The sequence below is a fragment of the Muntiacus reevesi genome, chromosome 18, assembly GCF_963930625.1.
Source record: "Muntiacus reevesi chromosome 18, mMunRee1.1, whole genome shotgun sequence".
NCBI lineage: Eukaryota > Metazoa > Chordata > Mammalia > Artiodactyla > Cervidae > Muntiacus > Muntiacus reevesi.
This window is the reverse complement of record NC_089266.1, coordinates 56,231,137-56,256,953: the sequence shown is the minus strand read 5'-3', so window position 1 is coordinate 56,256,953 and position 25,817 is coordinate 56,231,137. Positions and strand designations below refer to the sequence as shown.

Here is a 25,817-nt window from a genome sequence, read left to right as displayed (position 1 = left end):
CTCCTTTGCTTTTTGCTTCTCTTCTTTTCACAGCTATTTGTAAGGCCTCCTCAGACAACGATTTTGCCTTTTGGCATTTCTTTTCCATGGGGATGGTCTTGATCCCTGTCTTCTGTACAGTGTCACGAACCTCCATCCATAGTTCATCAGGTTCTCTATCAGATCTGGGCCCTTAAATCTATTTCTCACCTCACCTGTATAATCATAAGGGATTTGATTTAGGTTATACCTGAATGGTCTAGTGGTTATCCCTACTTTCTTCAGTTTAAGTCTGAATTTGGCAATAAGGAGTTCATGATCTGAGCCACAGTCAGCTCCTGGTCTTGTTTTTGCTGACTGTATAGAGCTTCTCCATCTTTGGCTGCAAAGAATATAATCAATCTGATTTCAGTGTTGACCATCTGGTGATGCCCACGTGTAGTCTTCTGCTGTGTTGTTGGAAGAAGGTGTTTGCTATGACCAGTGTGTTCTCTTGGCAAAACTCTATTAGCCTTTGCCCTGCTTCATTCCGTACTCCAAGGCCAAATTTGCCTGTACTCCAGGTGTTTCTTGACTTCCTACTTTTGCATTCCAGTCCCCTATAATGAAAAGGACTTCTTTTTTGGGTGTTAGTTCTAAAAGGTCTTGTAGGTCTTCATAGAACTGTTCAACTTCAGCTTCTTCAGTGTTACAGAGTAGTTATAATTATCCCAATTTTGTGGATGAGGAAACTAAAATCCTGATAAGTTAAATGACTTCAAATCATTCAACATTTTATTTATTGTACTTTTGTTGGCCAGACATTGTTCTAACTACTGGGGCTACAGCACAGAGAAAGTTAAAGAAGATCAGTTATAGAATGTGTCCTTTTGCTGAAGGGACTCAGGAGAAAGGCAAGTAACAGATACATAAGAATTTCAGATAACAATCAGTACAGCCATTGAAAGTCAGGAGGAGGGGCACTAAAGAAAGGTCTATTTGAGCCTAGTCCTGAGTGATGATAAGGAGCAACCTACCAATGACAATTCTAAGTCATGCAAAGGCGGGTAGGCAGGAAAGAGCTACTTACCACTGAAAAACAAAACGGAGGTCAGTGTGTTCTTAGCATTGTGAACAGGAAGAAAAGTTGGTAAGAAATGGGTCAGAGCAGGTCTACGGGGCCAGGTAATAGAGCCTTTTAAGCCATGTCCAAGGTTTATATTTTTTTTAATTTATTTTTAACTGGAGTATCAAGGGTTTGTATTTAATTCTAAAAGTAATATGAACCTTACAAGTGAAATCTGATTCACATTTTTAAAAAGATGCTGGTTTTGGAATGGAGAGTGGACTAAAGGGAAGGGAGCAAAAAAAGAAAATAGAACAGTTAGGAGGCAATTGCAGTAGTCCAGGTGAGTGATGATGTTCACCTTAAAAGAGTAATTGATTAACTTGTGGTCACAGGGCCACAAAATTACAAACCAAAAAATAAAAAATCAAAAAGTATCTTCTGACTCTTCTACTTTGGCACAAAAATTTCAAGATTCTTTGATTCTGAAAATTTATTCTTGTGTTATGAGAATGTTTGTCAGGTTTTTTTTTTTTTTCATATGTTAACTACCTTAGTTCTTACACTAGATTGTCATCTCTTTTAGGTTGAAACGCTTCATATTTTAAATTCCTTACAGCATAGACTCAAACCCCATGCAAATGTTAATGTCGCTGAAACCAACAAAGCTTTCCCTTTGACCATTCTTTTTTCCCAGGCAACCCTTCAGTGTATCAAACAGGTAGCAGCATAAATTTGTCAATAATAATGTCTTTGTTTTAGATTTTTGTTTATAATTAGTTGCAAATGAAATTACTCTTTTCCAAGGTACAATAATCTGGATAGCAGTAATACAGTGTTGACTGCAATTCTTAATGAGCCTGAATATGCTTGTGACATTGCATAAATCATTATGATAGCTAATACTGAGTAATGGCTTCTACCATGATTGAAATGGGGACACCTCAGGCAAGGCTAGTGCAGCCCTTTCCTGCAGGTAGAAATGTTTATTTCAAACTTAAAACATCAGGGACTGGACTGACATTTCAGACATGGCACCTTTAATTTGTAATATCATTTTTTAGCAGTAATTAATTGAATCTTATGAACCCTTTCTAGTTACCTATGATCATGTCCAATTTTACATAGTAGGTAAAATAGTAGGTTATTTTTCATGTAAACCATTTGGGAGGGGGGTGACAGTTGAGTGAAATAGCTGAAGGTAGGAAAAGAAGGAAAAATGGGAAAAAATGGTTTGATAGTCACAATGTTTTCTTATCTGATTATTGGTTTTTTAGGCTTTCTGAAGATGCAAAGATTACAAAGATGTATTACTTTTACAATTCGGTTTGTAATTACATTTTTTAGTATCTTTACTGTGTGTTTTGTATGTTTACTGTGTTTATTATGTTTTCCATTTAGTGCACAATAGTGGCATGAAGTTTTCTCAGTAAGTCTTAATATCCTAGTTTCTTATTTCCTGGCAGCTTCCTTTAAATAACATGTTTGAACGGCTACTCCATTTAAAAGGTCTTGAAAAAGTTTTATGATTGACAGTTAATGTGAAATGAAAACAGAAGTCATTTATCAGTAAAAGGCATTTATTTTTTTCAAGTAATTTTTTCAAGATCAATACCAGCCTCATGGGTTTGTGAGCTGTGCGGTCAGTCACACAGGGCCTTGCTCTTAAATAGGCCCCTCACTTAGTTGGACCACGTACTTAGTTTAGTGCTCTGTTGTCACTATCGAAATTGTTAATTTTTTTTTAGCAAGGGGTTTTCCATTTTCATTTTGTACTGTCCCCTTCCCCCAGACTGATTATATCTCAGGTGGCCTGACTGACATTTTGACATAATTCAGGCTAGGGTTCAGTAAGCAGAAGTTAAAGATAGGAGATAAAGCAAAAAGCAAATGCAGGTCTTCTGAGAATAGTCAGATTGTATGAAATAAGATCAAGCAAAAATTCATATTCCTTACAGTGACCCATAAGATTCTAAGACCCTACCTGCTTCTCTGACTTCATTTCTCCCTCCCCATCCACCATGATACCGCCACACTCTTTGTTCTGTAAACACTCCAAACTTTTTGCTACCTTGATACCTGTTCTCCCCCTGGAATACTGGGTCCGTATTTTTCTCCTGGCTCATCTATTATGTGGATTTTAGCTGGAATTTAAATTAATTCTCCTCTGTCTAGTCACATATGATCTGTTACCTTTCTTTATCTGAAACTAGCTCATGTCTCCATTTTTATTATCTCCCAATGAAACATGTATAGGCCATAAAAGCAGAGGCCTTGGCTTCTTAGGCATACTGTCATAAGCACAAGGGGTCCATACGATTGCATTGCTTAGCAAGCAGAGGGCAATCAGTCTCAGGAAACTTGTGACAGCAGTGAGCTGTTGGTCTAATGATCTCCTTTCAAGAAGCCTAGGACTGCTTCTTTGAAGCAATTATCTGTTGTTTCTCACTGGTTTGACCTGTGGCTTGCATGTTGCTATCCTTCCAACTCAAAGACAAATGAGTTGCATTGCTGATGACCTTTAGTTCAGTTCAGTTCAGTCACTTAGTCATCTCAGACTCCATGCGATCCCATGGACTGCAGCACGCCAGGCCTCCCTATCCATCACCAACTCCTGGAGTTTACTCACACTCATGTCCATTGATTCAGTGATGCCATCCAACCATCTCATCCACTGTTGTCCCCTTCTCCTCGTGCCTTCAATCTTTCCCAGCATCAGGGTCTTCAGCTTTTTGCATCAGGTGGCAAAAATATTGGAGTTTCAGCTTCAGCATCAGTCCTTCCAATGAATATTCAGGACTGATTCCTTTTAGGATGAACTGGTTGGATCTTGCAGTTCAATGGACTCTCAAGAGTCTTCTCCAGCACCACAGTTCAAAAGTATCAATTCTTCGGTGCTCAGCTTTCTTTATAGTCCAACTCTCACATCCATACATGACTACTGGAAAAACCATACCCTTGACTAGATGGACCTTTCTTGGCAAAGTAATGTCTCTGCTTTTTAATATGCTGCCTAGGTTGGTCATAACTTTCCTTCCAAGGAGTATGCATCTTTTAATTTCATGGCTGCAGTCACCATCGGCAGTGATTTTGGAGCCCCCCCAAATAAAGTCTGTCACTGTTTCCACTGTTTCCCCATCTATTTGCCATGAAGTGATGGGACCAGATGCCATGATCTTAGTTTTCTGAATGTTGAGCTTTAAGCCAACTTTTTCACTCTCCTCTTTCACTTTCATCAAGAGGCTCTTTAGTTCTTCGCTTTCTGCCATTTGGATGGTGTTGAAATGTTGTTGTTGACTCACGAGAAGACGCTGGGATTCTTGGCCTCCAGAGGAGAAGAATTCAATCTGGGGCCAGAGACGAGGCTTGATCGCTCAGAGCTTTTGTGTAATAAGCTTTTATTAAAGTATAAAGAAGATAGAGAAAGCTTCTGACATAGGCATCAGAAGGAAGCATAAAGAGTACCCCCTGCTAGTCTTCAGCTGGATGTTATATAGTCACTAGCAGTCTGTTAATGGAAGAAAGGAATGTCTTAAAACTCAGAATGGCACCAGGCCCCTCATCCATAAAATGTATTTTGGGATAATCTCAGCACCAGACCAGACAATTCATCCCTGGCCATAAAACAATTGACTTGAATCTTGTAGAAGGGCAGATTACCATACAAATAGGTTTGTTTACATAGATTAGGGGAACAATATCTGAGTATAACATACTGGTTTGTGAAGTAGGTTCTGAGCCATTAGGCTGAACCTACTTGAAGACAGTCTGGGGTAAATGCATAGTACATTAACATAGTTTAAGACAAACATTTCCGTAAGAAAAATGCATTGGTTAGCTCAAGGTTTGAGAATAGTTAACTTCAGGCGAAGGCAATGGCACCCCACTCCAGTACTCTTGCCTGGAAAATCTCACAGACGGAGGAACCTGGTAGGCTGCAGTCCATGGGGTTGCTAAGAGTCAGACACGACTGAGCGACTTCACTATCATTTTTCACTTTCATGCATTGGAGAAGGAAATGGCAACCCACTCCAGTGTTCCTGCCTGGAGAATTCCAGGGACTGGGGAGCCTGGTGGGCTGCCGTCTATGGGGTCGCACAGAGTCGGACACGACTGAAGCGACTTAGCAGCAGCAGCAGCAGCAACTTCAGGTGAAACGAGGTGTCACTATGGCAAAACAGTATTTTAAGAGAAACCTCCTTTTAAATTTGTATAGAGAAGGGAAAAGATATCACTAGTCTGTTTCCTCCTGCCTCTTAAGAGAGAGAAAAATGTCTGACACTTGCAGCCTATTTGCTCCATTTGGAGACCCCTGGCCTTCCTGCCTGTTACCCTCTCAGTGTCACCTGCATATCTGAGGTTACTGATATTTCTCCCAGCAATCTTGATTCCAGATTGTGCTTCATCCAGCCCAGTGTTTCTCATGATGTACTCTGCATATAAGTTAAATAAGCAGGGTGACAATATACAGCCGTGACATACTCCTTTCCCGATTTGGAACCAGTCTGTTGTTCCATGTCCAGTTCTAGCTGTTGCTTCTTAACCTGCATACAGATTTCGCAGGAGGCAGGTCAGGTGGTCTGGTATTCCCATCTCTTTCAGAATTTTCCACAGTTTATTGTGATCCACACAGGCAAAGGCTTTGGCATAGTCAGTAAAGCAGAAGTAGATGTTTTTCTGGAACTCTATTGCTTTCCCTATGATCTAGCAGATGTTGGCAATTTGATCTCTGGTTCCTCTGCCTTTTCTAAATCCAGCTTGAACATCTGGAAGTTCAAGGTTCATGTACTGTTGAAGTCTGGCTTGGAGAATTTTGAGCATTACCTTACTAGCATGTGAGATGAGTGCAATTGTGTGATAGCGTGAACATTCTTTGGCGTTGCCTTTCTTTCAGATTAGAATGAAAAATGACCTTTTCTAGTCCTGTGGCCACTGCTGAGTTTTCCAAATTTGTTGGCATATTGAGTGCAGCACTTTCACAGCATCATCTTTTAGGATTTGAACATAGCTCAACTGGAATGCCATCACCTCCATTAGCTTTGTTCATAGTGATGCTTCCTAAGGCCCACTTGACTTCACTTTTCAGGATGTTTGGCTCTAGGTGAGTGATCATAGCATCGTGATTATATGATTTGTGAAGTTATTTTGTATAGTTCTTCTGTGTATTCTTGCCAACTCTTCTTAATATCTACTGCTTCTGTTAGGTCCATGCCATTTCTGTCCTGTATTGTGCCCATCTTTGCATGAAAAGTTCCCTTGGTATTTCTGATTTTCTTGAAGAGAACTCTAGTCTTTCCCATTGTGTTGTTTTTCTCTGTATCTTTGCATTGATCACTGAGGAAGGTGTTCTTATCTCTCCTTACTACTCTTTGGAACTTTACATTCAAATGGGTGCTTAGATTCTTGAAAATTTAAAAAAAGAAGGCACCACCTAGGGGAATATTGCCTTTGAGTAGAAAATAAAGGAGATAGTGAAATAACCCTTTGACCAATCAATCATGACAATCTTGATTTCCTGAAACTTTTCTGCCAGTTTAAAAAGATCAGTTAGTCTACCCCAGGGAAGGGAGTGCTTCTTGCCTTCTACCAATGTTCTTAAAGAACCTTGTTGTTCAGTGGCTGAGTCATGTCTAACTCTTTGTGACCCCATGAACTGCATTACGCCAGGCTTTCCTGTCCTTCATCGTCTCACAGAGTTTGCTCAAACTCATGTCCATTGAGTTGGTGATACTATCCAACCATATCATTCCTTGTCTCTCCTTTCTGCTCCTGCCCTCAATCTTTCCCTAGCATCAGGGTCTTTTCCAGCGAGTTGGCTGTTCACATCAGGTGGCCAAAGTATTGGAGCTTCAGCATCAGTCCTTCCAATAAATATTCAGGGTTGATTTCCTTGAGGATTGATTGCTTTGCTCTCCATGCTGTCCAAGGGACTCTTAAGAATCTTCTCCAGCCCCACAATACAAAAGCATCAGTTCTTCCTGGTCCAACTCTCACATCCGTACATGACTGCTGGAAAAACCGTAGCTTGACTAGATGAACTTTTGTCAGCAAAGTGATGTCTCTGTTTTTTAACATGCTGTCTAGGTTTGTCATAGCTTTCCTTCCAAGGAGCAAGCTAATTTCATGGCTGCAGTCACCATCCACAGTTATTTTGGAGCCCAAGAAAGTAAGGTCTGTTACTATTTCCATTTTTTTCCCCATCTATTTGTCATGAAGTGATGAGACTGGATGCCATGTTCTTCATTTCTTGAATGTTGAGTTTTAAGTCATCTTCTTCACTCTTCTCTTTCACTTTCATCAAGAGGCTCTTTAGTTTCTCTTCATTTCTTGCCATTTGGGTTGTGTCATCTGCATATCTGAGGTTGTTGATTTTTCCTGGCAATCTTTTTTTTTTTCTTTTAAGTTATAATTGTTTGTTTTTTATTATATTATGATGCTATTGTCATGAATCACACATTCTTTTTTTTTATTTTTTAATTTAAGGTTTATTTCTTTACAGAATTTTGTAGTTTTCTGTCATACATCAATAAGAATCAGCCAAAGGTACACCCATGTTCCCACCCTCCCATCTCTTTCCCCATCCCAACCTTCAGCCTGTCACAGAGCCCCAGTTTGAGTTCCCTGAGTTGTACACCAAATTCCCATTGGCTGTCCATTTTACATATGGTATTGTAAATTTCTATGTTACTCTCTCCATACATTTCCCCTTCTGCTTCCTCTCTTCCCCCATGTCTATAGGTCTGTTCTCTATGTCTGTTTCTCCTTTGTTGCCCTGAAAATAATTCATCACTGCCATCTCTTTCAGTTCAGTTCAGTTCAGTCGCTGAGTCATGTGCGACTCTTTGCGACCCCATGGACTGCAGCATGCCAGGCCTCCCTGTCCGTCACCAACTCCCAGAGTTTACTCACACTTATGTCCATTGAGTCAGTAATGCCATACAACCATCCTCTGTTGTCCCCTTCTCCTCCTGCCCTCAATCTTTCCTAGCATCAGGGTCTTTCCAGATGAGTCAGCTCTTTGCATCAGCTGGCCAAAGTATTGGAGTTTTAGCTTCAACATCAGTCCCTCCAATGAACACCCAGGACTGATCTCCTTTAGGATGAACTGGTTGGCTCTCCTTGTAGTTAGGGACTCTCAAGAGTCTTCTCCAGCACCACAGTTCAAAAGCATCAATTCTTCGGTGCTCAACTTTCTTTATAGTCCAACTCTCACATCCATACATGACTACTGGAAAAACCATACCCTTGACTAGATGGACCTTTCTTGGCAAAGTAATATCCCTGCTTTTTAATATGCTGTCTAGGTTGGTCATAACTTTCCTTCCAAGGAGTATGCATCTTTTAATTTCATAGCTGCAGTCACTATCTGCAGTGATTTCGGAGCCCCCCCAAATAAAGTCTGTCACTGTTTCCCCATCTATTTGCCATGAAGTGATGGGACCGGATGCCATGATCTTAGTTTTCTGAATGTTGAGCTTTAAGCCAACTTTTTCACTCTCCTCTTTCACTTTCATCAAGAGACTCTTAGTTCTTCTTCACTTTCTTCCATAAGAGTGGTGTCATCAGCGTATCTGAGGTTATTGATATTTCTCCCAGCAATCTTGATTCCAGCTTGTGCTTCATCCAGCCCAGTGTTTCTCATGATGTACTCTGCATATAAGTTAAATATACAGCCTTGACAAACTCCTTTCCTGATTTGGAACCAATCTGTTCTGTGTCCAGTTCTAGCTGTTGCTTCCTGACCTGCATACAGATTTCTTAAGAGGCAGGTCAGGTGGTCTGGTATTCCAATCTCTTTCAGAATTTTCCACAGTTCATTGTGATCCACAGAGGCAAAGGCTTTGGGATAGTCAAAGCAGAAATAGATGTTTTTCTTGAACTCTCTTGCTTTTTCGATGATCCAGCGGATGTTGGCAATTTGGTCTCTGGTTCCTCTGCCTTTTCTAAATCCAGCTTGAATATCTGGAAGTTTACCATTCATGTATTGCTGACGCCTGACTTGGAGAATTTTGAGCATTATTTTGCTACCGTGTGAGATGAGTGCAATTGTGCGGTAGTGTGAGCATTCTTTGGCTTTGCCTTTCTTAGGAATTGGAATGAAAACTGACCTTTTCTAGTCCTGTGGCCACTGCTGAGTTTTCCAAATTTGCTGGCATATTGAGTGCAGCACTTTCACAGCATCATCTTTTAGGATTTGAAATAGCTCAACCAGAATTCCATCATCTCCACTAGCTTTGTTTATTGTGATGTTTCCTAAGGCCCACTTGACTTCACATTCCAGGATGTCGAGCTTTAGGTGAGTGATGACACTATCATGATTATCTGGGTCATGAAGATCTTTTTTGTATAATTCTTCTGTGTATTCTTGCCACCTCTTCTTAATATCTTCTGCTTCAGTTAGCTCCATACCATTTCTGTCCTTTATTGTGCCCATCTTTGCATGAAAATTTCCCTTTGCATCTCTGATCATCTTGAAGAGAACTCTAGTCTTTCCCATTGTATTGTTTTCCTTTATTTCTTTGCACTGATCGCTGAGGAAGGCTTTCTTATCTCTCCTTGCTTTTCTTTGGGACTCTGCATTCAAATGGGAATATCTTTCCTTTTCTCCTTTGGTTTTTGCTTCTCTTCTTTTCACAGCTATTTATAAGGCCTTCTCAGACAGCCATTTTGCTTTTTTGCATTTCTTTTTCTTGGGAATGGTCTTGCTCCCTGTCACCTGTACAATGTCACAAACCTCCGTCCATAGTTCTTCAGACACTCTGTCTATCAGATCTGGGCCCTTAAATCTATTTCTCACCTCCACTGTATAACCATAAGGAATTTGATTTAGGTCATACCTGAATGGTCTAGTGGTTTTCCCCACTTTCTTCAATATAAGTTTGAATTTGGCAATAAGGAGTTTATGATCTGAGCAACATTCAGTTAAGTTTGAATTTGGCAATAAGGAGTTTATGATCTGAGCAACATTCAGTTCCCAGTCTTGTTTTTGCTGACTGTATAGAGCTTCTCCATCTTTGGCCATCTCTTTAGATTCCATATATATGTGTCAGTATGTGATATTTTTATTTCTCTTTATGACTTATTCACTTTGTTTAATAGGTACTAGGTTCATCCACCTCATTAGAACAAATCATTTTTATGTTTTTTTCCATTGTATATATGTACCACTACTTCCTTATCCTTTCATCCATCGATGGTCATCTAGGTTGCTTCCATGTTCTAGCTATTGTAAATAGTACTGAAATGAGCATGGGTGTATATGTGTCTTTTTCAATTTTGGTTTCCTCAGGGTATATGCCTAGGAGTGGGATTGCTGGGTCATATGGTGGTTGTATTCCTAGCTTTTTAAGGAATCTCTGCACCATCTTGCATAGTTATTGTATCAGTTTACATTCCCACCAGCAGTGCAAGAGTGTTCCTTTTCTCCATACGTTCTCCAGCGTTTATTGTTTGTAGGTTTTTTGATGATGACATTCTGACTGGTGTGAGGTGGTTTCTCATTATAGTTTTTGTTTTGCATTTCTCTAGTAATGAGTGATGTTGAGCATCTTTTCTTTTCCCTGTTAGCCATCTTATGTCTTCTTTGGAGAAATGTCTTTTCAGGTCCCTTTCCTACTTTTTGATTGGGTTGTTTGCTTTTCTTGTATTCAGTTGTATGAGCTGCTTGTGTGTTTTGGAAAGTAATTCTTTGTAAGTTGTTTTCTTTGCTATTATTTTCTCCCATTCTGAGGGTTGTCTTTTAACCTTGTTTGTAGTTTCCTTTGCTGTGTAAAAGCTTTTAAGTTTAATTGGATCCCACTTCTTTATTTTTGTTTTTATTTCCATTACTCTAGGAGGTGCATCATGGAAGATCTTGCCTTGATTTGTGTCATCAAGTGTTCTGCCTATGTTTTCCTTTAAGCATTTAATAGTTTCTGGTCTTACCATTAGGTCCTTAATCCATTTTGAGTTTATCTTTGTGTGTGGCATTAGGTTGTATTCTAATTTCATTCTTTTGCATGTAAGTGTCCTGTTTTCCCAGCACCACTTGTTGAAGAGCCTATCATTGCCCCATTTTATATTCTTGCCTCCTTTGTCAAAAATAAGGTACCCGTAGTTGCATGGGTTTGTCTCTGGGTTCTCTGTCTTGTTCCATTTGTCTATATTTCTGTTTTTGTGCCGGTACCATGCTGTCTTGATGACTGTAGCTTTCTAGTATAGTCTGAAGTCAGGAAGGTTTATTCCTCCAGGTCGATTCTTCTTTCTCAAGCGTGCTTTGGCTATTCAGGGTCTTTTGTGTTTCCATGTGAATTGTGAAATTTTTTGTTCTAATTCTGTGAATAATGCCATTGGTAATTTGATAGGGATTGCTTTAAATTTGTAGATTGCATTTGATAGTATAGTCATTTTCACAATATTGATTCTTCCTGCCCAGGAACATGGAATATCTCTCCATTTGTTTGTCATCTTTGATTTCTTTTCAGTGTCTCATAGTTTTCTGTATACAGGTCTTTTATCTCCTTAGGTAGGTTTCTTCCTAGATATTTTATTCCTTTTGTTGAAATGTTGAATGGGGTTGATACCTTAATTTCTCTTTCTGATTTTTCATTTGTTAGTATATAGGAATGCAAGTGATTTCTGTGTATTGACCTTGTATCTTGTGACTTTGCTGAAATCACTGATTAGCTCTAGTAATTTTCTGATAGTGTCTTTTGAGTTTTCTATGTATAGTATCATGTCATCTGCAACCAGTGAGAGTTATACTTATTTTCCAATCTGGATTCCTTTTACTTATTTTTCTTCTCTTATTGCCCTAGCTAGGACTTCCAAAACTATGTTGAATAATAGTGGTGAGAGTGGATACCCTTGTCTTGTTCCTGATCTTTAGAGGAATGCTTTCAGTTTTTCACCATTGAGAATAATTTTTGCTGTGGACTTTTCATATGTAGCCTTTACTCTGTTGAGGTAGGTTCTTTCTATGCCTATTTTTTGAGGTGTTTTTTATCATAAATGGATGCTGAATTTTGTCAAAGGTTTTTCTGCATCTATGGAGATGATCATATGGTTTTTATCTTTCAATTTGTTGATATGGTGTATCACTTTGATTGATTTGCATATATTGAAGAATCCTTGCATCCCTGGAATAAACCTGACTTGATCACAGTGGATGAACTTTTTAATGTATTCTTGAATTCTGTTTGCTAGAATTTTGTTGAGGATTTTTGCATCTATGTTCATTAGTGATATTGGCCTGTAATTTCCTTTTTTGATGTTGTCTTGGCCTGGTTATGGTATCAGGGTGATTGTGGCTTCTTAGAATGAGTTTGCAAGTGTTCCTTCCTCTGCAGTTTTTTGGAAGAGTTTCAGACAAATGGGCATTAGCTCTTCTCTAAATGTTTGATGGAATTCCCCTGTGAACCTATCTGGTCCTGGGAGAGTTTTAATCACTGTTTTGATTTCAGTGTTTGTAATTGGGTTGTTCATAATTTCTTTTTCTTCCTGGTTCAGTCTTCGGAGGTTGACCTTTTCTAAAAATCTGTTCATTTTCTCTAGGTTGTCCATTTTATTAGCATATAATTGCTCATAATGTTCTCTTATGATCCTTTGTATTTCTGTGTTTTCAGTTGTAACCTCTCCTTTTTCTTTTCTAAATTTGTTGATTTGAGTTTTCTCCCTTTTTTTCTTGATTAGTCTGGCTAGTGGTTTGTCAGTTTTGTTTGTCTTCTCAAAGAACCAGCTGTTAGTTTTATTAATCTTTGCTATTGTTTCTTTCATTTCTTTTTATATATGTCTGCTCTGATCTTTATGATTTCTTTCCTTCTGCTGACTTTGGGGTGTTTTTGTTCTTCTTTCTCCAGCTGCTTTAGATGTCGAGTTAGGTTGTCTATTTGATGCTTTCTTGTTTCTTGAGGTATGATTGAATTGCTATAAACTTCTCTCTTAGAACTGCTTTGCTGAATCCCATAGATTTGGGGTCATCGTGTTTTCATTGTCATTTGTTTCTAAGAATCTCTTGATTTCTTTTCTGACTTCTTCAGTATCTTCTTCAGTTATTCAGTAATGTGTTGTTTAATCTTCTTCAGTTAGTTTTTTTTTTGCAGTTTTTTCCTTTTAGTTGATATCTAGTCTCATTGCATTGTGATCAGAGAAGATACTTGATACAATTTCAGTTTTCTTAAATTTACTGAGGTTTGATTTGTGGCCCAAGATGTGGTCTATTCTAGAGAATGTTCCATGTGCACTTGAGAAGAAAGTGTATTCTTCTGCATTTGGATGGAAAGTCCTGAAGATATCACTTAGGTTTATTTGGTCTAATATTTCACTTAAGGTTTGTATTTCCTTATTGATTTTCTGTTTTGATGATCTGTCCATTGGTATAGGTGGAGTGTTAAAGTCCCCTACTATTATTATGTTGCTGTCGATTTCCCCTCTTATGCCTGTTACTGCTTGCCTTAGGTATTGTGGTACTCCTATGGGTGCATAAATATTTACAATTGTTACGTCTTCTTCGTGAATTTATCCCTTGATCATTATGTAGTGTCCTTCTTCGTCTCTTACAATATTGTTTAAAGTCTATTTTGTCTGAAATAAGGATTTACACTCAGCTTTCTTTTGGTTTCCATTCACATGGAATATCTTTTTCCATCCTTTTACTTTCAATCTGTATGTGTCTTTAGGTCTGAAGTGGGTCTCCTGTAAGCAGCATATATATGGGTCTTGTTTTTGTATCCATTCAGTCAATCTGTATCTTTTGGTTGGTGCATTTAATACATTTACATTTGAGGTAATTATTGATATGTATGTTCCTATTAGCATTTTCTTGATTGTTTTGGGTTTGTTTTTGTAGGTCTTTCCTTTCTCTTGTGTAAGTCCCTTAGTGTAAGTCCCTTTAGTATTTGTTGCAAGACTGATCTGGTAGTGCTGAATTCTCTTAATTTCTGCTTGTCTGTAAAGCTTTTGAATTCCCCATAAATTTTAAATGAGATCTTTACCATCTGCCAGCAATCTTGATTCCAGCTTGTGATTCATCCAGACCAGTATTTCACATGATGTACCCTGCATATAAGTTAAACAACCCTAGGATTATATAAATAGCTAATGCTATCTCAAAGAATTTCTGCTGTCAGTTGTACAAAGAATTGTCACAATTTCTAAATGCTGTTATTTCTCTGTGTGTGTGTGTGTGTGTGATGACACATAATACTGAATCTATAGGTCTAACTTTATAACAAGCAATGTTTACATTTTTTAGCATTAGTTCAGTGAATTATGTGTGCTCATTTGTGTCTGACTCTCTGTGGCCTCATCAACTGTAGCTCACTGGACTCCTCTGTCTGTGGAATTTTCCAGGCAAAGAATACTGGAGTGGGTTAATTTGTAGGGTCAAAAAGTAACCTTTAAAGGTATAAATGATCTTGTTATTCTTTATATGAAGAAACTGGGGGGCAGAGTAGGTAGGTGGCTGCTCAAAGTCACATGCTCCTAGGCAGCAGAAATAGAACTTAAACTAGTATGTCTTAACTTTTAGTCCAGTCTTTCTTCAATGCACTGCATTTCTAAACAGAATCAGTGGCAAGAAGAATTCCACATTTCTTTTTGAAAAGACTGTTAATTTCAGATTGTTGGTATTATGAGTCTCTTTGACTAGTCATTTCTTTTGAAATTATAGCAGAAAAAGGCATATTTCATTTATTTGTGCATGTGTACTGAGTCATGTCCAAATCTTTGTGACCCCATGGACTGTAGCCCATGAGGCTCCTCTGCCCATGGCAAAGATTACCAGAGTGGGTTGCCATTTCCTTCTCCAGGGGATCTTCCTGACCCAGGGATTGAACCTGAATCTCTTGTATCTCCTGCATTGGCAGGCACACTCTTTACCACTAGTGCCACCAGGGAATCCCTTATTTATTCATATTTATTTTTACAGCTTGCTAAGTTGCTTACAACTCAGTAGTCATAAGACATGATTTAAAGGATGTAGCCAATTTTCTTTAGCAAACACCAGGTCTATGTTATTTTCTCTTACAGCTTTAAAATTTGCAACTATTTTAGCAAATGTAAATAAAACAATGACTTAAAAGGAAAATGACTTTAAAGAGAGATAACTAGAAGGAACCTGTCTTGAATACTAGACACCAAACCTAATAACTAATTTTTAAAATATTTTTTCTTTATTATCAAAATAATACAACAAAATATATATCCTCATCATTTAATATTCAGAAAATAAAGAATAATTTAAAGAAGAAACTTAAAAATTTCTGATTTTCAAAATAAACTTATCAGTCATTATTATTTACATTTTAGTTATAGTTTTCCATAAATGTAATTTTAAATGATGAGATTATTCCATGCATTCTGTTTTTACACAGCTACTGTTTTTCACCTAATAGTGTATTGGGAACTTCTTTCCAAGTCAACAAACCAGAAGGAATGGATCTGCATGATCATTTTTGATGATTATGTAGTATTCTTGTATGTAGATATATTCTAAATTATGTAACAAATTATAAGTTTTTACATTTTTAGATGGTTTCTGCTGTTTTGTCGTTATTAACTGCTCTATGATGATATTCATGAGCTATTATATTTTTGCATACTTCCTGGATCACCACCTGCCACTTGTAGAGTTTTAAAGAGACTCTGTGTCTTGCTTTCATAGACAAACTCTGGATTTCCTACCATTACTAATATCCTGTTTCCCCAAATGCCCTCATTAAGATGTTTCTTCTTTCTCATTTTTCCTAATCCATTTTTTTCTTATTGTTCATTAAATGTGTTCTTTAAATGTGCTAAATTTTTGCTTTTGAGGTATATTTTACAAGTACTGAAAGCCACACTTACCTAACTTCCTTAGATGTTTCTGACCTCAGCCAAATCTTCTTAGTTGAACATAAAATCAAGAAATGCCCTGTATGTCCTGTCTGGAATCTGGTTACTTAATATAGTGTGTGAACCTGAAAGAACAATTTATGCCCTTGGAAAGGCTAACAGTGAGTGCTCTTTCCTAAGAAAAAGCCTCCTTCATCTCCTGTTTTTCTTTACTCTGACCCTAAAAACATAAGCATAAACTCTCACACTCAATAATCAACTGAAGATCCTCAGTCACTTGATTGAAATAATCTGATGAGTCTTCAAAGACATTTAAATGTATATCACCTCAGTAACTTCTGATGAAGCACCTTTCTTATGTGCCTTTAAATTATTTATTTATTTTTGTGGTTTTATTTGTTTACTTGTGGCTACATTGGGTCTTCATTGCTGTGTATGGGCTTTCTGTAGTTAAGGCCAGTGAGGGCTACTCTAGTTGAGGTGTTCAGGCTTCGCAATGTGGTGCTTTCTCGTATTGCCTAATGCAGGCTCTAGGTTGCAAGGGCTTCAGTAGTTCTGGTACACAGGTTTCGTTGCCCCTCAGCACATGAGATCTTCTTGGATCAGGGATTGGACCTATGTCTTTTGCATTGGCAGGTGGATTCTTAACCACTGGACCACCAGGGAAGCCCTCTCAAGTGCTTTTTAAAATAATGATGATGATGGTAATGAAGTAGGAGGCAAAAGAGGGGAGAGGGAAGAGACTGTTTGGATTTGGATTCAGTATTAAGCCAATAAATCTTTCCTCCACTGTTACTACATCTTGTCCTTTGTCTCTTTCCTTTTGGTTATCTTTTCACTTTAGATGAACAATTAAAAGACTTTAGGGTTCTTTGGCAACATAGCTTGTTAAGAAATTTGAAGTAGGTATAAAAATTTATCAAGGTGGTGGAATTAGGTTTTTGCTTATAAAGCTCCTGTGAGTCTATTCTAGAAGTGTTATTTTAGTCTTTGTACCTTTGTAATGATAAATCAGTAAGTCTTTTTTTTTTAATTATAGTACCATGCTATACTTTATTTTTTGAATATATTCTTTTTTTTTTTAATTGGAGAATGATTCCTTTATAATATTGTATTAGTTTCTGCCATACAACAATGCAAGTCCTCTAATTAATTAGTTGTCTATAAGTTGTATGTGTACATGTATTGAAGTGCTAAATAAGGTGCACTTGGATATAAATCCACATATTGCAGTTACACAGTTTTCAACTAAAATCTAACATATGAATTGTGCCTGTTATTCCTTCAACTGGTTCATTAGTTACATTAACAAAAAGACATTTGGGAATTTCCTAGTTGTCCAGTGGTTAGGACTCCATTCTTTCACTGCTTTGGGTAAGGGTTCAATCTCTGGTCAAGGAACTAGGCTACCACAAGCTGTGAGGAGAAGCCAAAAGTTGAAAATAAAGACATTGAATCATGTGGTAGAATTTGGGGTAAAATAAATTGTTTTCTAAAAGGTACTTTTCTAGGCATTCCAAAACAAGTTTTTAACCTTTACAAAATAATAGGTGTTTTAAAAGGCATTAAGTGAATACCAAAAATGTCTAAGAATTAAATTACAAATATGCTTCCCAGATGGCAATAGTGGTGAAGAATTGGCTTCCCAGGTGATGCTAGTGATAAAGAACCTGCCTGTCAATGCAGGAGACCTAAGAGACGTGGGTTCAATCCCTGGTTCACTCCAGTATTCTTGCCTGGAGAATCCCGTGGACAGAGGAGCCTGGTGGACAGTCCATGTGGTCACAGAGAGTAGGACACAACTGAAGTGACTTAGCACGCACACATGCCAATGCAGGAGATGTAAGAGATGTGAGTTGATCCTTGGGTTGGGAAGATCCCCTGGAGGAGGGCATGGCAACCTACTCCAGTATTGTTGAGTACTAGTCAAAGCTATGGTTTTTCCAGTAGTCATGTACGAATGTGAGAGTTGGATCATAAAGAAGACTGAGTGCTGAAGAATTGATGTCTTTTGTATTTTGGTGTTGGAGAAGACTCTTTCGAGTCCCTTGGACTGCAAGGAGATCAAACCAGTCAATCCTAAAGGAAATCAATTCTGAATATTCATTGGAAGGACTGATGCTGAAGCTGAAACACCAATACTTTGGCCACCTGATGCAAAGAGCCAACTCATTGGAAAAGAAACCCTGATGCTAGGAAAGACTGAAGGCGGGGGGTGGGGGGGCAACAGAGGAGGAAGTGGTTGGATGGCATCATCGACTCAAAGGACATGAGTTTGAGCAAACTCCAGGAGGTGGTGAAGGACAGGGAAGCCCGGCATGCTGTAGTTCATGGGGTTACAAAGAGTCAGACACGACTAAGCTACTGAAAGACGACAAATTACAATACATTCTTAAGTAAACGTGCTTATGATATATATCATTTTAATACACAGTTCTTGCTTTATTTTTTTTTTGCTAGTGACTTATTTCTTGCTATTTATTTTATATTTATTTTGGACTGTCGAGATGATGTTAGACAAAAAGCAAAAATGAGCAATTTTCTTATTCAATTTTATAAATGTATCATAAGGCAGCAGTGCCAACTCAACAACATCAACAACACATTTGACCCAGGAACTGCTAACAGAAGTACAGTGCAGTGGTGGTTCAAGAAGTCTTGCAAAGAAGACAAGAACTTTGAAGACGAAGAGTGTAGTGGCTGGCCATTGGAAGTTGGCAGTGACCAACTGAGAGCCATCGTTGAAACTGATCCTCTTACAACTACATGAGAAGTTGCCAGAGAACTCAATGTCAACCATTCTAAGGTCGTTGTTGAAGCAAATCGGAAAGGTGAAAAAACTCCATAAATAGGTACCTCAGTGAGCTGACTGCAAATCGAAAAACTTGTCATTTTCAACTGTCATCTTCCTTTACTCTGTGCAACTACAATGAACCATTTTCCAATGGGATTGTGACGTGTAATGAAAGTGAATAGTGTATAACAACCAGCAGCAACCAACTCAGTGGATGGACCAAGAAGAATCTCTAAAGCTCTTCCCAAAGCCAGACTTGCACCAAACAAAAGTCAGGACCACAGTTTGGTGGTCTCCTGCCTGTCTGATCCACTACAGCTTTCTGAATGCCCACGAAACCATTACATCTGAGATGTAAGCTCAGCAAAGTGATGAAATGCACCAAGAATTGCAAGGCCTGCAGCAGCTTTGATCAATAGAAAGGGCCCAATTCTGCACACCACCACCAAACCACACATTACACAACCAACATTTCAAAAGTTGAATGAACTAGATTATAAAATTTTGCCTCATCTACCATATTCACCTGTCCTCTCACCAACTGATCACCACTTCTTCAAGCATCTGAATGTTTTGCAGGCAAAATGTTTCCACAACCAGCAGGATGCAGAAAATGCTTTCCAAGAGTTTATTGAATACCACAGCATGAATTTTTAAAATACAGAAATAAACAAACTTGTTTCTCGTTGGCAAAAATGGGTTGATTGTAATGGTTCCTGTTTTGATTAATAAATATGTGTTTGAGCCTAGTTATAATGAGTTAAAATTCACAGTCCAAACTGCAATTACTTTTGTACCAACCTAACATCATTTTCATAAAAGAGAAACAGCATATTACTACATTTACCAACACTCTCTTTTCCTACTTTGTTGGAGGATGACATTTTTCCACATTAATTAATTTTCCAGCATGCTATAGTGTAAAAAGCTTGCGTTTGAAGCCAGGTAGAACTGGATTCAAATTCTGCTTTACAGCTATTTAACATTGTGGTCATAGACAAGTCACATAGTTTCTCCATTAACTGATTTTTTTAATGTAAAGTGGGTGCATATTACCCGTCTTCGGGTGCTCCTCAGAGGGTAAAATGCTCTAGTAGAGTGCCTGGCTGTATTGGTGTTGCGTGATGACTCCTCCATGTCCCCAGCACCCAGTGCATACCAATGTCAGAGCACTCAGCACCCTCCTGATGTCTGTTCATTTGGTTATCTCTAGGGATAGACTCTTTGCTTTTTTTTTTTTATCTCAGCACTTAAGACTGGTTAGGTGAATGAAATAATTTAAAAACTGAAATTTTGTTTTAATACTTTAAAGTGGTAAAAAGTTTAAGTGACGCTATATGGAATCTATTATAGAATTTAACAGTGACACATCCATTATGCTTGAATATGTTCCCTGATTCAGGGACCCAGTGCCCTGTTAAGACAAATCACTACCAGATCGTACTTGCTTTAGCAACACTGAAGACGGCTCAGTTTTTTACATCTCCCTTAATCCTCCTGGCAACCCTTTGAGCTAGGTGTTACTGTTCTTACCTTAACATGAAGTGATGTCAGGAAGTTAGGTAACTTTCTCAGACTGTATGGCTACCACATAGCAGTGTTGCCATTTGAACTCGGCTTTTTTTCTTTTTTTTTACTTAAATCTAATGTATTTTCCATGGTGTTAAATAAGATAAATACATTTGAAATACTTAGCACAGTGTGTGACACATAATGCCAAGTGGTAGTTGCTAATATTATTGTAATATCAAAGCTTCACCACTGAAGGGTTGGGAATCTTCAACAAGCATGTATTAATAAAGCAGTCTCCAATGTATTTATAAAAACTTCCTTTTGGAATTGAACTCTCTAATACAGCTGCCTTAGTCTTGTAGACTGATGTAGCAGCTCTTAACTCTGGGTCACTATTCTGTCAAGCCCTAGGATTTTAAGCTTTTCCCTCAAGTTCCCCCTTCTTCCTCCGTGGATACTGAGTAAACGTCCTGCTTCCTGGCCAATGGACTCTTGCTGCTGACAGCAGTGTTGCTTGGTGGCTTCACTTTCCTGCTGCTGTTGATAACGCATGCTCCCATGGTTTCCGTTGCTTGCTACCACAGAGGCTGTGAAAGTTGAAGCAGGTTTTTAACACCCAGGCCAGTGATACAACTCTGTTAGGATCCCAGAAAGTAGTTGGCGCTTTCTTCAGAGTCTGTTTAATTTATTGATGGAAGAATCTAGGGTTTCTTTCACATACATAGTTGGAGAAGAGATTTTAATTCTCTGCCTCAGTTTCTCTCTGCATAGAATTCTGGGTCCTGAGTCCTCAGCCTCTCTGGGATTCTGCAAGATGGATTGATCCACAGCTCTAGCTGTTTTGAGGTCAGAATTTTGCCATGAATCAGATATGGTGTGCTGAGTTAGTGGTTGCCCTTGGGCTTCTTAGAGGTGTGGCATGCCTGGGCTTCTTAGAGGTGTAAATGCCACCTCTGTTTACCCCAGTTCACCCTACAGGTATTACCATTTTCTTTATGTGTGCTCAAACTTAAAAGTGTTACAAAGCCTTTCCCTAGCTTTCAGCTTCTTCAGTCCTCTTTTTATCAATTATCATCCTACTGTCTATTTTTTGTCTTCCAGAAATTAATTGAAATTTTTCATCTCATGACTTTTCTTTCATTTTTTTGACATTATGAGTTTATATGGTTTGTAACCCTTTACTCTTGTATTAGTGGGCTCTTAGAGGAAAAGAAGATACATGCCAAAGTCAGGCTGATGTTCTTAAATGAAAATCAGATTTTTAAAAAAATTTATCTTTACTAAAGTATTTTTGATTTTTAACAGCATATATTTCTACTGAGACAGTTTGGTACATTTTGACATGTGTATTAAAACCATCACTACTACCTACTCTACCTATGAAGAAACTGATACTTGAAGGAGCCTAGAAGCTCAGATTGGAACCCAGGTTTGTCTGATGTCAAGTTCTATGCTGTGGGCTCTGAAGTCTGAGTTCTAGCTGGGAAAACAATTGGCTGTTTCTCATTTGCATAGGGAAAGAATGCAATATCTGAATAAAACTGCTGCTGCTGCTGCTAAGTCACTTCAGTCGTGTCCGACTCTGTGCGACCCTATGGATAGCAGCCCATTAGGCCCCTCTGTCCACGGGATTCTCTAGGCAAGAATACTGGAGTGGGTTGCCATTTCCTTCACTGAATCTAACTACTCATTTCTTTAATAAGAGGGTTGTGCTAAATGATCCTAATGTCTCTTTCAACTTCAAGTTTTTGTACTTCATGTATATTTCCTATGCAGAAGTGGTAAATCTCTGTTGAAATACATTTTTTTCAATTAAATGAAACTGTACTATTCTCTGTAATTTTCAAGTGGAGCTATATAAGACATTAAGAATAGTATTTTTTTTCTTTTTATAGGAAGGCGTTTAAGAAGCTCTTGGAGTAATATGAGTCAGAGTAATGTAGGATCTGCAGGAAGTCCCTCAAGATAGTTGGTGAGACAATATGAATTTTTTTAAAGTGTATTGTATAATTATTTTGCAGACATTCTGACTATAAAATTCCTAGTTTTGTGCTCACAAGAGACATTCTGCTCAGTCTTTTATTATTATGTGGTTTTTAAGCTTAGTAATGGTGGAAGCTACAATAGTTACCTAATACTTAACTGTGTTCTTCACTTCTGCTAAAAAATGCAGATTTTTATATAATGATATAGGTATAGTCCTATAACTCCATCTAGCTATTTATCTATAGAACTGTCTTTATAGTTCTCAAATATTATCAGCAATGACTAAAATGCCATAGCCTAAAATATATAAAATACATCTATCATCTATACATGGGCACATATTATTTACATGCCAAGTATATGTAATGTTTTTATGCAAAGCTGAAATCAAATTTGACTGTTCTAAGATATGACTATTTTCTACTTCTCCAATCTTAGGAAAAAGAAGAATTTATAGACTCTTCATCAAGATCTTCATTTTTGCAGCTGTTAAATCCAAGGCTACAGTTGTGGTGAAACCATGAATAAAAATACATTTTCTGTAGTATCTTCCAGTCTACTTGAAAAGTAATTTCTAAATTAAATTTAATATGTTTTGAAGTATCATAGTTTAAAATATGTAGAATATTAATGTTGGGGGAAAAGTTTCATACAGCTAACTACCTGTGGTGTAAGATAGTGTCAATAAAAAGATTGATCAGTAATTACCTTCCACTGTAAATCAAGGTATAGGATAAATCCTGCATTCTCTTTTAGAATTATAGAGCTGGATTTTTTAAAATTTGATCTGATTTTTTAAATATCTAAAGTATTTTATATTTCCAGTATAACTATAACAAAATGTAAGATTAACGTTTGCTGAGTAACAAACAAGCTGTAGTACCTTAAAACAAGCAAGCATTTATTCTTTGTCATGATTCTGAGGACAGTTCCGGTCTGCACCGGCTCCAGTAGGATGGCCTCACAGATGTGCTCTGGGGCCTCATTTGGGAAGGCTGGATGGCTGAGGCCCCTTTCAGCCTGGTCTCCCACCCTCGAGGCAGCTAGCTCAGACTTTCTCACGTGCTGCAGAATGGTTCCCAGCAGCAAGCACGGGTGTTTTTCAAATGTCTGTTTTCCTCATGTTTGCTTATGTACCGTGGCTGAAGCAATGTAGATAACTAAGTCTGAATTCAAGGCCTAGAGTTACAGGCTTTGCTTTTTAATGGAAGGAACAGTAAAGCCACATTCTTGGGGGCATCCAGACAGAGATGGGAAGAATTGGTGGCCATTTTGCAAACATGTAACACACATATAACAAAGTATATTCAAAGAAGTCTTTCTTTCAGTCTTATCCTTCTTTCTGTGCCCTCTTTCTCCTATAAATAGCCATCTTTTTCTTAATTCTTTTTCAGTGTTTCTTTTTGAATGAGCAAATACATATCCATATAAATATATATGCGTGCCATATATGTATGTGTGTATACAATTATATTTTTTCTCAAAATGATTATTTATTCTGTATAAAGTGCTACTGGACATTAGACATTCTTCTACTCTTGCTTACTTAGTAAACGAGTGTACACCAGTCTTGACTCAAGTTTTAAGGTCTTTCCTAGAGAATGGTTTCAGGTCAGTTAAACTCAGTGTATCTTTCTCTGATGCCTCCTCCTGGGGGCACTGGGAAGCTCTAGTCTCCTAGGGACAAAAGCCAGGCCCAGCTGTGTGGTAGATGAAGAATTCTGTCCACAGTGCTCCATGTGCTGGTACTGAACAGCTTTGCTCTGTGACAGCACAGAGTTTTATTCAACTACTTAAGGCAAAATAAAGCTAATGAGAAAGAAGCATATTACTAAGGCAAGATGTCCTAAAACACCCAATATCCCAGGCTCCACTTGCCAGTGCATTCTTAACAAAAAGGTAGCATATTATATATAGTGGCATTTTCTGTTGGTTTTTTTTTTAGAAATAATTTTATTTGTTTATTTTTGGCTGTGCTGGGTCCTCATTGCTGGTTGAGCTTTTCTGTAGCTGTGGAGAACTGGGGCTGCTCTCTAGTTGTGGTGCGTGAGCTTCTCACTGTGGTGGCCTTCTCTTGTAGACCACAGACTCTGGAAAGCATGGGCTTCAGTCGTTGTGGTTCTCAGACTCTAGAGTACAGGCTGGATGACTGTGGTGCACAAGCTTAGTTGCTCTGTGGCTTGTAGGATCCACCTGGACCAGGGATTGAACCTGTGTCTCCTGCATTGGCAGATGGATTCTTTACCAGTGAGTCACCAGGAAAGTGAAAGTGGAAGTCCCTCTGTCCTGTCTGACTCTTTGCTACCTCATGGACTATACAGTCCATGGAATTCTCCAGGCCAGAATACTGGGGTGGGTAGCCTTTCCCTTCTCTAGGGGATCTTCCCAACCCAGGGACCGAACCCAGGTCTCCCACATTGCAGGTGGATTCTTTACCAGCTGAGTCACAAGGGAAGCCCAAGAATACTGGAGTGGGTAGCCTATCCCTTCTCCAGTGGATCTTTCTGACCCAGGAGTCAAACCAGAGTCTCCTGCATTGCAGGTGGATTCTTTACCAACTGAGCTGTCAGGGAAGCCCTGAATCACCAGGGAAGTCCTGTATATATGATATTTTGAACAGCCCTTTTGTAAACTAAAGTTATGTCCTGATGGTCACTTCATATTGGTTTATAAAGTTCTTCCTTGTACCTTGTTGTAGGTGTATAGTATTCTGTTCTTAATATGTCAATACCATAGTTTATTTATCCAGTACCTTATTGATGGACATTTGAACTGTTTGCAATTTTTGGTGATTACAAATTATGCCAGATAACTAACCTAGTATACAAGTCATTTTGTATTTGTCCCCAAATTATCTTTGGGAAAGGTTCCAAAAATGAGATTGTTGGATTAGAGGGTAAATTGTTGTTGTTTAGTTGCTAAGTCATGTCCGACTCCTTTGCCACCTCGTGGACGCAGGCTCCTCTGTCTATGGGATTTCCCAGGCAAGAACGCTGGAGTGAGTTGCTATTTCCTTCTCCAGGGGCTCTTCCTGACCCGGGGATCAAACCCATGTCTCCTGCACTGGCAGGTGGACTCTTTACTACTGAGCCACCAGGGAAGCCCAGAGGGTAAATTAGAGATTACTAAATCCCCTCTTCAGAGGTTATACCATTTTTGATTACCACCAACAATGTGCAGGAGTACCTCTTTCCTAAAGCCTTGTCATATATTGTCAAAGTTCTGCATTTACATTGATCTGATTAGGTAAAAAGCAGTATTTCTGCCTGGATTTAGCTTGTAGATTCTGTTACTATGTTTAAATTTGAGCAGCAGAACTATTTTTAATTGCAAAAAAAATTAAGTAATGTAAATTCTTAACAAGGAGAGACTTAAGAAAATTTTTTTTATTTAGTTATTTGTTTGGTTGTGTTGAGTTTTAGTTGCATCATGTGGGATTTCGTTCCCTGACCAGGGATCAAACCCAGGCCCCCTTAGTGGGAACACAGAATCTTGACCACTGGACCACCAGGGAAGTCCCACAATGAGGGAATTTTAAAGTAAGGTCCTAACAAGTAAATACACTGCTGTGTTAATCATAGATACTCTGCTGGGGTTAGAAAAGGAGGAATACTTTACTGAAATAGTAATGTGTGCTGGAGATCGTGTGTACCGCCATTGAGGGGAATTCACATTTAGACAGTTTAAGAG

At 38.4% G+C, this 25,817-nt stretch overlaps 1 protein-coding gene across 9 annotated transcripts in view; it reads left to right on the top strand.

Moving 5' to 3' along the window:
- The window catches only part of STXBP4 (syntaxin binding protein 4), a 204,714-nt gene that overhangs the window by 2,743 nt on the left and 176,154 nt on the right, over positions 1-25,817 (top strand). For 5 of the 9 annotated variants that reach the window (XM_065908595.1, XM_065908598.1, XM_065908597.1 and 2 more), the window contains exons 2-4: positions 21,447-21,570; positions 22,037-22,113; positions 22,566-22,694. In XM_065908595.1, the coding sequence (XP_065764667.1) occupies positions 22,648-22,694 (47 nt within the window). In that variant the 5' untranslated portion in view covers positions 21,447-21,570; positions 22,037-22,113; positions 22,566-22,647. Of the gene's footprint in view, positions 1-21,446; positions 21,571-21,656; positions 21,781-22,036; positions 22,114-22,565; positions 22,695-25,817 lie in introns of all 9 variants that reach the window. The other 4 variants (XM_065908590.1, XM_065908592.1, XM_065908591.1 and 1 more) reach the window with 4 other exon arrangements.